This window comes from Serinus canaria, chromosome 12, assembly GCF_022539315.1.
Source record: "Serinus canaria isolate serCan28SL12 chromosome 12, serCan2020, whole genome shotgun sequence".
NCBI classification, from domain to species: Eukaryota; Metazoa; Chordata; class Aves; order Passeriformes; family Fringillidae; genus Serinus; species Serinus canaria.
The window spans coordinates 9,835,867-9,850,004 of record NC_066326.1 but is presented as its reverse complement, the minus strand read 5'-3'; the positions used below and the strand labels follow the sequence as shown (position 1 = coordinate 9,850,004).

At 42.3% G+C, this 14,138-nt stretch overlaps 1 protein-coding gene across 2 annotated transcripts in view; it reads right to left on the bottom strand.

Moving 5' to 3' along the window:
* Nucleotides 1-13,849, bottom strand: part of UROC1 (urocanate hydratase 1) — a 36,039-nt gene extending 22,190 nt beyond the window's left edge. Inside the window, exons 1-6 of one of the 2 annotated variants that reach the window (XM_050979385.1) lie at nt 13,544-13,849; nt 6,908-7,038; nt 4,249-4,342; nt 3,739-3,798; nt 1,367-1,495; nt 645-706 (exon numbers count right to left, since the gene is read on the bottom strand). In XM_050979385.1, coding sequence (XP_050835342.1) covers nt 645-706; nt 1,367-1,495; nt 3,739-3,798; nt 4,249-4,342; nt 6,908-7,038; nt 13,544-13,669 — 602 coding nt within the window. In that variant the 5' untranslated portion in view covers nt 13,670-13,849. The remainder of the gene's footprint in view (nt 1-644; nt 707-1,366; nt 1,496-3,738; nt 3,799-4,248; nt 4,343-6,907; nt 7,039-13,543) is intronic. The other variant, XM_009091113.4, reaches the window with a different exon arrangement.
* Between the last annotated feature and the right edge of the window lie 289 nt (nt 13,850-14,138).

Here is a 14,138-nt window from a genome sequence, read left to right as displayed (position 1 = left end):
TGGTGACCAAAGGACACTCTTCTTCAGCTCACTGGAATCTGTGTTGTTGGGTTTCAGTGCTCTTGTGCCTCTCAGACACAGGGCCACTGCGGAAGCTTTTAGCCCAGAATGGTTGACCACATTCATACTAAATTCCCAGAGAAGTGGGGCAGCTCTTTGGCTGTTTTAATTTATTCTCCCCTTGGTACACAAAAGAATGATAATCTTGTGCTCATCAACAGAAGAGCACGTAAAAATCATTTAAAAATGATCACTTTTTACTTCAAAGTTTCTTTTAGCATGAAAGAATGTTTTATAACTTGTGTTTTCCATAGACTGCAAAACAACCACTGAAAATTAGAACTAGCAAGTGCTTTAAGTGGCTTATGATTAAGGCTTTAGGCTATTGTTCTGCCAAGTCTCACACATAAACCTAATATTAATTCCTAACAGACCTCAATTACATCCTTCTATATGTGGCTGAACATAACTCAAACTCTGAAGTAATTCCATTTAAGTGTGCATTAATGCTTTGCAGCATCGGTACTTCATGCAGCAGAGTTAAAATTTCTAATGCAGATGCATTTCAACTAGTCACTGCTTGATGTCTGAATTATATTTTAGTCAAGTATTTGATATATTTTAATAGTGAGCTATCTTCTTACATTGTTACACCCAAGGCAAACATCTTCTCATATTCATCCCTGGAGGAATAGTTGGGAATAACCTAAGAAAACAACCAAAATAAAATCCACTTAAGCAAATTAGAGATTTAAGCAGGTCTTTTAAACAGCCTAAATTTCTTTAGCTATTTCCGTAACTATTATACAAGCAGAAAAACATTAGAAACAGGAGGAGTAATCCAGGTGTTTTATTTCATGTATTCTAGCGTTGGAAAAAAAGATGTCCAGTCTTCCTGGCACTGTGACTGCCACCCAAGTTTTAAGGAGGGCAGTTCTCCAGCCACAAAACTAACCTGCAGGGGAATGGATATTGGATGGCTCAAGAGACTGGCAAGGAACCAATATTTCCACTTGGCCACCTTGCCTTCCAGGCAAAGCACTCCAGATATCTGAGCCTCTGATTAATAATCATGTTTGCTTACTGAGGGCTTTTAAATCTTCCAGACTGAGCCTTGCTGAACTGTTTGGGGCAAGGAAGTGTCTCAGACTCAGTCAGAACAGAGGTTTTCTAATGAGGAGGAGGTTGTTCCCTCCATCACTGCAGATCAGCACCCGTGAGGTGACAGCAGCTGTGCTGGAAAAAATGCTGCACAACTTGGACCCCACATTCTCCTGTGTGTTGCAGTAAATTCAGACAGTATAAATCATATTTTAACTCAGCCAACACTTGAAAAGGAAAAATAAAAGAAGCTGCAAATACCTACCATGCCATTGGTAATGACCAAACGAGGAGCACGCTGGTGGCTGGGGAAGAGCCCCAGGGGATGCCCACTGTACATCACCAGTGTTTGCTCCTCTGTCATCTCTGACAAATACTGCATCACCAGCCAGAACTGAAATGAAAAGCAAGGAACAGGGGGACTTTGCATCTTACATTTCCTGCTTTTTGTGAAGCTGCTCATCTTGGAGACTGAAGGCCGCAATAGAGATAAGGAGGTGCATTCACATATGGAATGACAGAGCTCTCAACACATTCTTGTTTTCAATAATGTCCTTTAAGGGATATCACTCACCAGGAAACACAAATCAGCAACTAACAAAAGTCTGAATAAGTTCCAGAATAATTTCTCCAGTACAAACCCCAGACATCCTTCACTTTTAAAGTCATTCTAATTTTATCTTGAGATTAACCACTTGTATTTGGCACTTTTCTGGCAATCCTTCCAAAGCCAAACTGCAAAATTTCCCCTATAGAAGTGATTAAATACTCATGCTTATTGTTGATCCTAATCTGAAATTCATGATTTTCTAGTGCAATAAATGGTTTTTATACTGTGCACTTCAAAATGAAATAGCTTTTCTTCTCAGGGGAAAAAAGACAGCTTTCATTGTGGACACAAAAAAAAAATCCAGGATGCATCCTGGAGTACACAAATGTAATTCAGCCTTGTCTGCCTAATTCAATGGTTACTCCTGATTAATGCCAAAATGTACACTTTGACCACCTAATTTGGCTTTAAATTTAACTGTAATCCATCATTGTCTGTGACAAAGCCCAATGAACTACACAGGACTCCCAGTATGTGTCAACCAGGCCTGTGAGAAACACCCCAGTGCAATATTGGAATTCAACAGGTACTTGAAACTAGAGTTTCTGTAGGGACACAAAATTTGAGGGGGAAAAAATAACCCCAGAACTGCTGATCAAGGAGGCAGCAGTATGAGTGACAAATAAACACAGGCACTTCAGCTCTGAGGCTGAGACCAGAAGTAAAAATGGGACAGATTTGAAGCCAGTCCCTTCTAACACAGGCAATTCCCCAAGCTGCAGGTTCAGTTGAACTGCAAAGAGTTAGTCAAGTTACTGTCTTGCTTTTTATGGTTTAGTTTATGAAAAATGTTGAATAATTGAATTCATGTCATAGGACAGAACAGGTGCTGAACTCTCAACTCCCTAGCAGTCTGGGAAAAACATCCTAATAAAACTAGAAGCTGTAAGATAAATGGGACTTTTGGCATTGAAAGGCATAACTAGCAAGGAGGAAGATCTGACGAGTTAGCTCTGGACATAGTTCTTTCATTTGAAATTATCCAGAAGAAAGCACAGGTCTGCTTGGATGATATAAACCAAACTGAACCTTTTTACTGTGAGTTTTGCAATGTTAGAATTTTCAAATTTTTCAGTGCTGTTTTCAAGCTACAAACAGAAGAAAGTGTTCTGTGGTAACTGAATCATTCATGTGATTGCTACTCTAAGTAAACAAAAATAAAAAGGTTTTGTTTGCTCTGCTGTGAAAGAACTGCAAGTCATAGGACTGGCTTGGATGAGAACAAGAGGAAAGAATATTTCTGACTTTGGCAGAAGGGACAGGAGGGATGTTGCTCTCCAGGGGGTGCAGCTTCCTACCTGTGCTGATTCTGACCTGCACTGCAAACAGAATTCTAAACATGTTGCTGATTCCAAAGATCTCCTGAAAATCTTTCTCATATGCATTCTGCAGTGCTTAGAATAAAGAGAGTGTATTTATTGACCTTTTTTAATGTAAGAGAACAGAGATTATACAAACAGAATTTCAAACATTCTCTGATTTTAGAGAGGCTTTTAACCACCTGCCATTATTTTTAGAAGGCTAATGTGCTGCATGAAGTGGCCAGCTAGCACAAATATTAACACCTCATCTGATTTACTTGGAAAAGTGACTCAGAATGGCACAGTCTTCAATCAAAGCCTTTTTTTATTCCACTATTTGTGAAAAATGTTGCAAAAGTCCCACAAACAGAGGATAACCTGTTTTGATTTTTAGATTTAGGCTCTAAAATTCTGTGCTAAATACTCAGGCCCATACACATGCATCAAAGAAAGACAAAGAAGTGGCCTTTTACCATCCTACACAGCTCAGAGTGTTCATGGGGTCATGTTTGGATTTCTGTTGGGCTGTCTGTGCTCTCCTTACTAAATAAAGCTCTCTCCATCTACACAGTTCATAACTGAGCACTCCCCTATCCAAACAGGATGTTTTGGAGTATTTTAAGGCAACAACTGCCAAGAATGATCCCAAGCTGCCTGAGCAGAATGTGCATGGGGGAGGGTGAAACTGGCTCTGCAAAGCAAACTGCAAACCCAGCAATGTCCTACCTGTGCCCAGTTGCTGAAGACCTGTCCATTTCCTCCATAAGTGACGAGCTCCTGAGGAAACTAAAAAAGGCAATTCAACATTCAGGCAAGCACTTTTCTCAAACCTTTTGCTGTATCTCTGAGCTATTTTTGCCATCTCAGTAATAAATCTTTTCTAGAAGTTATTGCATCAAAGCTCTCCATGTTCTTGAAATCAGGAAGTAACATTGTAAAACTGGTAAGTTAAGAACAAAAAATTAATATTATTTTTAAAAATTAAGTGTTTGTTACTGTAACACTGTCACTGGGATGAGCTTCCAAAGACAGAAGAAGCATCAGCACTAATTTTTCAGCACAAATTGTAGAAGCAATGTATCAAAAGCTGAGCTCTATGTCTCAAGCAGTGACCAAGCTCTTGTATACAGTGCCTGTGTGTCTCAATTTTTCAGTATTTATGTGAGAGCACATACAGGAAGAATTTTGCCAATTTGCTTCTGCCTGTGAATCCAGATTCCTTTTACTGTACCTTACCTGAGCCACAGAGGGATCCAGATTATTCATGATCATCAGCATGATGGCAGCAGCTGATTTGGTCTTGCAAGGGTATTCTCCTATGGGGTAAGCTCTGAAAGGGTAGGCACAAAAATTTAGAAGAAAAACTCCAGCTCACAAGAGCAACCAGAACAACACACCCCACACAAATATCTCTGCGTGCCAAGGATACTCAAACTTGTCTGGGTTGCAGGCTTTTGTTCAGAGGGGAAGAGTAAAGAAAAAAAAAAGCACAGATCTGTAGTTCCATCTGTACCTCAACAGGCAAATCAGGTTTTAACTATTATCAGAACTAAGCAAAACCAAGAAATGGCAATTGGCTTATCATTTGCTGGATTATTTAATCACAATTGATAAATGTGGTGGCCAAGAATGCTCATTCCTTTTAACTGAATTTTTTTCTGGGGTGGTGGAAGTGGCCTCTGCAACAGTTGCCAGGCCAAGCAGCCAAGTCCTGCAGTGCCAAGGAAAGCAGCATCCCTGAAAGTTGCCTTCAGGCTCATCCACCCTTGCTATTTAAGATTGTATCTAAGAAAAAAACCACTCAGCTTGAGTTTCAGGCTCCAAGAAACTCTCAAAAACTGAATTAGTTAGGAGAAATATGGACCCTTTCACTAAAATGCACTTCATCCACAAGCTGAGAGGTGAGGCATGGGAAAGAGCCTCAAAGTTATCCCAGCTCAGGTGGCCTGGCACTGATGTCCTTAATGCACCTGGCTGTGGTCATCTCATTGTTATCTTCTCCTCCCTCATCTGTTTGGGTATCAAATTGCTCTAAAACTCCTTCTCTTGGATTTATTCTGTAGCTGTTTGGGACAGGGACAGTTTCTCTGCTGTGTCTGCACAGCTTTTAGTCCAAGTGTGCTGAGGCCTCTAAGGTATGACACCTGAAGGAAGCAGGACCACTGATTGAGAGTTTTAGTCCTTCCTTTTCTGTGAGCAACACCACCATTACCAAGGCTGAAAATTCCTAAAGAGGGACAGGATCTTTTGGCATGGTTTCTAATGATCTTCCTTTTATTGGACCTTGGATATTCAGTGGCTGGACTCTTGCTTTGTGCAAGGAAAGTCAAGCTGAAAAGGTCAGGCTGAAGTGTGCCAACGACAAAAAAATAATTGGACATCCACTGTCCAGCTCTGGAGCCAAGATCTGGAATGCATATTCCACAGATTCAGCAAATGGGCTCCTCCCATGATCCCATGCACTTTATCCTGGCTTTTTACATCAGGATACTAAAACAAATGCCTTGTAGTCATTGCCAAACCAGGAGGGAAAGCCTTTGAGTTTTTCCACAATGCTTTTTTTATTAGGGATTTCTGCAGTTCTAAACTTGATAAAAGAGCATTTCTGTGGAATGATACCAATTCATCAAGAGGAGATATTTACACATAATATTGCTCAGAGCATAAGAAACCCTACTTCACTTGAGTGCTCTGGCATAGGAACGTGACTTAAGTGGAGCCATGGTCCCTGGGACACACAAAACAAAAATCAAATGCTCTCAGACTACAGAGATCAAAAGGCATTTTCTCATTGTGAGAATACAACAATCTATTAGAAAATGATCAGTGAAATGATCACAAAATAAAAAAATACTTGAAGTTGTCAAAGGACCACTGATGCCAGTGATGGAAACAAGCTGCTGGACTGTTTCATCCAAGCCTACTCGGAAGGTGTCACCATCTGCAGTTTAGTACAGGGTCCTCTGAAGTCTAGCCCTGCAAAAACTTTCAGATAGTCTTCTGTTTCTCCACTCCTTAGCTGAATTCTGCAAGAGCTCACCCCAGGCTAATATGAACAGCATAGAAACATGGTTGACTGTGGGAATCAGAGTGCTTTCTATTGCTTTATTCAGATTTCTTTATGGACATTAACCAGGCCCCTGCTGATGCAAAAAGGAATCAATCAGTCTAAAAAAAGCAGCTAGCCCCTGGCAGCCCTCACTAAATCTGTTCTGCTTCACAAACATTAGACCCAGCAGCCCTAGAATGAAGTGATGGTCCAAGACCAACAGGCACAGCTTATTACACACCAGGGTCACCTAAAGGTTCCAATGGAAAAAATGCACTGCCTTACTTTTCAAGACCAGAGAGCTTCCTCTGCTCTGAGAGCATGCTCAACCAACCATCCATTCACCTGGTCTTACTTCTTGGTTCAGTTGGGACTTGGCTTGGACCAGCTCAGAACTATTGCAAGTTTCCTGTCAAGGCTGAAGGTCTCTTAGTAATGACTGGCCCCTGGAAACCAAGCCCTGCCATGGGGCAGAGTGTTTGGGATCCCTGTGTGGGGCAAAGCTGGGCTGCCACACACACAGCCAGGCTCAGTCCCTGACCTGTGCTGAGTGAGCTCTCCAGCAGTGAGACTGCCCAGGCCCAGCACAGCCTATCCAGAGGGGAACACTCTGCTTCCCTCCCAGTCCCATGGAGCATCCCAAATCACACAGTAATCCTCCCTGGAAATTAAATCACTGCAATATGCAGAACATCTAAAGTATCAGATGATGAGCTTCATTTATATGAAAACTTCTACCAGGGGTAAATTAGGATGCATCAAGGCCACTCTTTAAAGGTCAGCTCCACAGGTGGAAGCTGGCAAGCAAATGGCAGCTGAATGCAACATGAACCATCCAGTCCTCACCTCATCTCAATATCAGGGCAGAATCTGTACATGTAGATGTGGCCATACAGCCTGAGCTCCTCAGCAAATTCCAATGCCAGCTTCTTTTGGATTTCAGGTGGGAAATAGCGCAAGGCATTGCGCAGAGCCAGCTGCCAAAATACACACACACAAAAATAAACAAGGGAGAAAAAACGAGGCACAAGAGAAATGGAGGTAAGTAGGTGGCCCTGAACTTTAACCAGACTCAGGTGGAAGCCTGCCTAAGCTGTTGCAAGGACAATGCAATTCAAAAGGCTAAGCTCACACCAGGACAGCTTCATTCCTGCTTCCCTATTGAAATGGTTCTACCTGCACCTTTCCTTGTAGGTTCAGTTGGGGTAAACCCTAACCCCAACCCCTTCCCACCTGCCTCCCCAAACCTGCATGGAGAGACCTTGGGGACTTGGTGAGTGGTGCTCAATCTTAACATCAGACACAGACAAATTCTCTCTCAAAGTACCAGGGGCACTGGACTACCAAGCAAACATTGTTCAAAAATCCCCAAAACTAAATCCCTAAACTCCAAGACACTGAAGATCCTGCAGTACTTTCCATTCAAAACAGGACCTTGGCCCAGAGTTATGTGACATACTCCCAGATGAAGATATTAGTGGGCTAAGTTTTATTGCAGATTCACTCCATTTAGCATCCTAATGTGTTGCAGAGGGTGTTGGGTTATATTATTTTATTGATGTTATATGTATCACTTCCAAATTAGCTGAAGTGATTACTAGGCACTCAGCTAAATCCTGCAGATGATACGACGTGGCTCACACTCCCTGTTGCCTTCAAAGACATTAGCCATGGTTTGCAAAGTACAATATGTCCTTTTGCATGAAAGAACCCATAAATAAATCATTATCTTTAGTAACAGCCTGCTAAGGCATGTCTCTGTATTCTGTGTTTCATTTGATTAAAACCATAATGAGAACAAAGATTTTGTCATCTTTAAATAGCCAGTTTCATGCAAAGGTCTTATAAGTTCCCTGGCAAATGGCAACACCATCCAAAGGATTTTTAGATTAAAAGATTCACAAATCATATGGAATTTCATATCCTCTTTTGGCTGATCTTTTAATGGCTGTGGAAAAGATAGAAAGGGATCAAGTTTGCTTCCAAATCTGATAACAGTTCAGGTTTTGAGAGGGCTGAGGAAAGATCTTGTGACTCCTGTCATTGGCAGTTCAGTTGTGGAAGTGCCTCCTGGAGGGGTGAAGGATGGGCTACAGTACAGATATCCAGAGCAAAGGCATCTACAATCATCCACTGTAATTATCATCCCCAGCAGCCCTGGTGAGCAGTGCTGAACAGCCCCACAAAACCCTCAGCTCAGCACAAAACACCTTATTCACCCTGTGCCTGGTCTGGCTGTGATGGTTGGAGCTTCAGCTACTTCCTCTGAGCACTCTGGTCTCACATCCCTTGGAGCAAAAGGAACAATAAAACTCAAATGCCTCATACTGAGGGAGGTTTTTTGTTAGCACACTGCTCCAGAGCAAGCATACAGCCCCAAGATCAGTGAGGCTGTGCTGATTTACACCACCTGAGGACCAGACCAGTAAAACCCTACAAATTAGAATTGCCATTCCACACAGAGAATGATGAGGGGGAAAATCTATTTACCAGATGAGAAAATGCAGATTCCACCTTCTAATGCCACTTTATTCTTCTCCAGTTAGATAAGCAGTAATTTTCAAGGGCATGCTATTAATAATACGAAAATCCCACCTCTATCCACACAGTGACAAAATACACAGGCATTTCCAAAGTCAGGCTCAGGGGTGAGCACAGGGGGTTCTAGAGATGAGAAATTCCTAAAGCAAAAATAAAATCACCTGCAGCCCTAAAACCAACAGGCAATCACTGGTATTTTGGCTGCCTTTGAGAACTACAGAGAACTATAAGGCTTCCATTGTGGCAAGGATCACCCACAGTCTTTGATCAATATATTATTTGCATTAAAATGAAACTGATGGACAAATATTTTTCTTCACCATTTAATTCAAGCAAGAAAAATCGGTTTTGATTTTCAAATAAATTCACTTATACTGAGCCTCTATCCTATTAATGTTACACATGTTCAGAAGCCTGAATTTTGATGATGCAAACATTAATGAAACATGAACTTGAGTGTCACATGAAATGTGGGAAAGGCACCTTGCACAGACAATAGAGGTCTTATAAAAGAGGATTAAAGACTATGGCTTGTTTAGCTGAATGAAATAAAGGTGAGATTTGATTGCTGTCTCACTGCAGGATAAATGATGAAGCAAGAAGAAGCTTCAGGGAAATGCTGGAAAGGAATAAATAGCTGTGAATTACCTGTAAAAAATGTAGGCTTGAAATCAGAAGAATTTAAATGTAAGATATTGTGAAAGAATCTCTCAATAAAAGAGCTGGGGCGCACAAAATTGCTTAGATGAAACCTGACTGCTTTATGAAAGGGAAATGGCCATGTGCATTGGGAAACATTTTACATATTCATTATTGAGAAAGAAACTGAATAATCTGAGAGACACACTCAAGGAGGAAATTCAAATAGGCTGATCGTTATGCTTTTGTGGGCAGACAATATATTTAATTAAAGCACCATTAAAAACCATTACCCTAGCCTTTTAGGAGGATTTATTTACTTCTGACACACTGTGTTTGGAATATTTTTTTTTTTTGCATTTGATAGTTAGGTGTTCTTCCTTTTCATAACTTCCATTGACAGAAGCTTAAGCTGCTCATGCTCAGTACCTCTGAAAAAATAGGTCCAGAGTTCAGTGGCATCAGAAATATTATTTGCAGTTATAATCCTGAGTTTCATAGGCTGTTTTAAAAAATTATCTGCTCTAAATTTGCTGAGTTACTGATTTACTACAACCCTGCACAATGTAAGAAAATGAAAAGTCTTCCTCTTAAATCTGCCAGCTGGATTTAACATTTTGTTCTTGTGTTTAAGCTCTAACACTATTAGGGTGTCTTTTTTTATACACTCCCCAGAATTTCTATATTATAATAGGATTCTACTGCTATTTAATCAAGATTTAGACCTCTCAGTGCTAAAATATAATCAAGACAGCCCATGTAATCCAATCAATCAGCTGTAAATTTCTATGCTGGGGTATTCTCTTGAGAAATCAAGTAAACCAGCCTGTTTGTTAATTGGTGTTTGTTGAGGAGGCAGAAGGAAGCCTCTTCAGAAGGAATGCCATTCATTTCCATTTTCTGAAATGGATCATCAGGACTTCCAATGTAAGACCCTTGAGACACTCAAGCATTAAGGGTTGCAGTCCCTGTTTACTGAGGGAAAGGGGAGCACAAGGAGAGGAAGTGACTGGTTTAACTCTACAATTTCATCCTTAGTTCTGCCCCTTTTCCAGTGGAGATGGTGCTTCTCTACCACCTGGGGACATCCAGACCCAGATCTTTGGTGGCACTATTCTCTAAGCAGTAAGAGTGTTTCTTTTATTACTCTGCCTGATAGGTCCCCGTTTCAATCAGCTCAGCTGGGAAGTAAACATGGAGATTTCTTACTGGTCATTGCCATAAATGTGTGTGAAAGCTTAACCAAGTTCTTTATCAGCCAGATGTCCCAAAACAGGAGCTAATACAGCAGCCTCCCCAAACCACATGTAAACTTGTTGGAGTACCTCAGGCCTGGATGTGCAAAGAAATCACAAAGGTCAAACACTCCATTTCTCCACCAGAAGGCTGAAGAGCAGCTTCAGGTGCTGAATGAGTTTCCAGGCCCTGGTTTTCAGCTCCTCATCCTTAGATGTGCCCAAGCAGGAGATCCCAGCTGCTCCCCAAGGAATAGGGAGCCAAGAAGAGCCAGCACAGCTCACCCACCTTGTGCTGCCTGAGGGAGGAGAGCAGGACAGCCCAGGGATGGCAGCCAGGGCCCACCAGCAGCTCTGGTCACCAGGCAAGACCAGGCTGACCTGCAGGTCCAGGACCAAGCTGGAAGTGCAAGTCAGGACCAGGTCTGGTGATGTTACCAGGGAGAGATGGAACACAGAGACCCCCAGAGATTCAGAGTGGGATGTCAGCCCACAGGAGGGAGAGCAGACCCAGGAGGGCCAAGACTGAGTGCAGGAACACCCTGAACAGAACCAAAGACATCTCCAGCATAGCTGAGTCTGAATCCCAGACCTCGGCCTAAATGGAGCCCCTGAGCCTATGGGCAGAGGGTGTGGGAGGAGACCTCAGGAGAGGCTCATCAGGGTCATCAAGGCCCATTACTGACCTCAGTGCTGCCCCAGAAACACCAGATGCTGCAATCAGGGCACAGAGGACCCTGCTGGGTGGCAGGGAGACTGTGACATGACTTGGCTCTAAGATCCATAAGGGAATTCCTGTCTGGATAAAGCCATCCCATTTTTCCTGATCCTGATCAACACAAAGAAGTGCCCATTGTTTCCAAGTTGCTCCAGCTTTATTGGAACATCAGTGAGTACAAAGCAGGCAATGTCCCACACCTAGGTTTTAAGGGTAGTTTCTTTGAGGCATATTTACATTGAGATACAGATGCTGAGACACAGAAAGCCAGGGTTTCCTGAGCTGTGCAGGGAGGGAAAGAGGGAGGATGTGGCTGTTTCAGGCCCCAGGCAAAGAATGCTGAAGGAAGAGAATTCAGGAAACATATAATCAGAATCAGTTCTGAGATATGGCTCAATTTATCCAAGAAGATTAAAGCTGGTATGATAGGAAGAATTAGATACTTCTTCAGCAAGTCCCAAAACACACAGTTCTTTATAAATCTCACTTACAGGATTTCTGTTATAACCACAAAAGGAGGCCCATGAAAATAAAACATTGGCAGTGGTAAGGTTTATTATTGTAACAAGAACTAAAACTGGAATGAAGGCATATGAAAAGAGGGAGAAATCCAGAGGAAATCAGCAGAGCATTATTAACTTCACTTCTGTCAAAGCTTCTCCTGAATATTTCAATTAGAAAGTGAACATGAAGCCATATATAAAGACAAGTCTTATAATATGTTCAGCATTACACACTGTCAACAACATTTGGAAGCCTGTCTCAAGATGACTTAAAAAACCCTTACAGACAGACAATCTTCCATCTACTTGCTTTTCTAAGCATGGAGCACTTCTTAAAAAAAGAGATTTGACTTTTCAGATGTGAAAAAAATGCCAGCTGAGCCTCTAATTCTCTTAAGAGTTTAAGGTGGAGGACTAACCATAAAGTAAATCATAAAGGAAGCCTTAAAACCTCTAAGAGTCTAATGAAATACCCAACTAGCATGACCTCTTATCACATGCAGTAGGTAAAATGGAGAAATGAGAGATGGATGTTACACAGTCAGCTGGAGGCAGAAAACCAGTCAACTGCTCCAAACCTTAAAGGAGGCAGAAAAACTATTCCAGTTTCTATATAGGGAGGGAATACCTTGTCATTGCCTTCCCCTCCACAGGTTAGAGAGCAAGGTTTGGCATCCTCTTGAGAGACACCATCTCCTGAAATTGGAACTCCTTCCTATTGTATCAGACTTCTGGGGAAAAGGGATTTAGGAAAGGCAAGGAATAAAACAGAGATGATTGGCAATGTTCTGACATGCAGTGAAACTCACTCCTCACTCCTTTATCTTCCCAGCCATCACCACAGCCCTTCTGCTCGCTTAGTAACCACACTTCATGGGTCTGAGCTGTCCCAGGCACAGGCAGGATGCCTCAGCCATGAATGCTCCTGACACTGAAGTAAATCCTCTTTGGATACCTCACAGCTGTCGCTCTTTCTACCCTTTGACTAGACTCTCCTCTGTTTGTGGAAGTGACTTTGAAAGAATTTGACTGCTGATGCCAGTGGGGAACTCCCACGAGGGCAAGGAAGCTGTGTGCAAGTTGTTATTGGGGAAGGAACTTCTGTGCTCTGAGCAAAATGTCTCAGTATAAGTGAGGTTACATGTGATGAGGCACAGACTTCCAAGCCAAGGAACCCACCTTGTCCTCTCCCACACGAATTCCTAAGCATCTCCACCCATTGACCATTATTTTCTGCTGCTGATTTTTTTAGTCTTGAGCATGAAATAATGCAATGATTACTTTGGTGTGTTCGAAGACTATTTAAACAAAAAGAGACAGGAAAATAATTACGCAACTAAAGACAAATCATTAACTCCCTACAAACTCACCTGAAATCCATGCCCAGACTTCTGCACAAAATAAGTCATCTTTGGGGTTTTTATAAAAGTTTACACGTGTGTAGCTGCTCCCATGATGCTGATTCATCACCTTTGAAGTTTATTGTATTGGAGGGGTTAGCTTTCACTCACGTACATATGCAATGGTTTTGCAACAGCATTCTGAATTTCACCTCTGAGAAACAATGCTGGATTGCTTCTTGTTTAGCCATTTAAAGCCATGGAAGGTGCTGTGCAGAAAACTTCCCTCTCATCAACCCAATTATTCTGGAGGAGGGAGAAAGGAAGAGAGCAGAAGAGCTTCCAGTCCCTTGTCCCATTACAGAGTGAATTATAACACCAAGGAAATACATCTGACACAAAGTTAGATTCCCATCCAGAAAAGCATTTGGGCAATCAGGTTTGCTGCCCCAAGCTGCCTTTATCTGAAAGGAAGAGAAATGAGGCCCTGTGAAATGCCATGTTACCTTTTTCTCCTGAGCAGTGAGATTGGGTGTTCTCACAGGTGCATGAGGTATTCCTTTTCTCCGACCTTTGTTTTCGGGCAGGGGGTTTAGAGGAAGGCCACGACAGATTTCCTTCAGGCTGGTCATAGCTGCTGAGGAAATAGGAGGAGGAAAGGCAAGGCAAACTGAGGTATGAGGAAAAAGGGAGGTACAAGAAAGGGTGCAGGAAAGCAAGGTGCTGCACAATTCAAATGTGCCACCACTCCAGGGGGATCTCCAGGAGGACAGACTGTCCTCTGGCTTTGGCAACCAGGGCTGTCAGGCTGGGAGGGCAGGTGGTACAGGTGACACACCTCCCTGCTCTGTGCCATGCCATTGGCTCTTCTCTCCTCCCCCAAAATGAATGATTCACAGTTTGGTTATTCTCTGGGTGCTTTGTCAACTGGCGCCGTGCTAAGGCATCAGAGAAAATTCAGTCACCTTCCAAATAACCTGATCCCCCCAATGTTCACCTGAGAGTCATGGTCTGGAGCAGGAATATTGACTGAGCCATCAAGAATTGTTCAGTTATGTTGCTATAGCTTAGGAACTAATGAAAGTCAAGGATAATTCACCT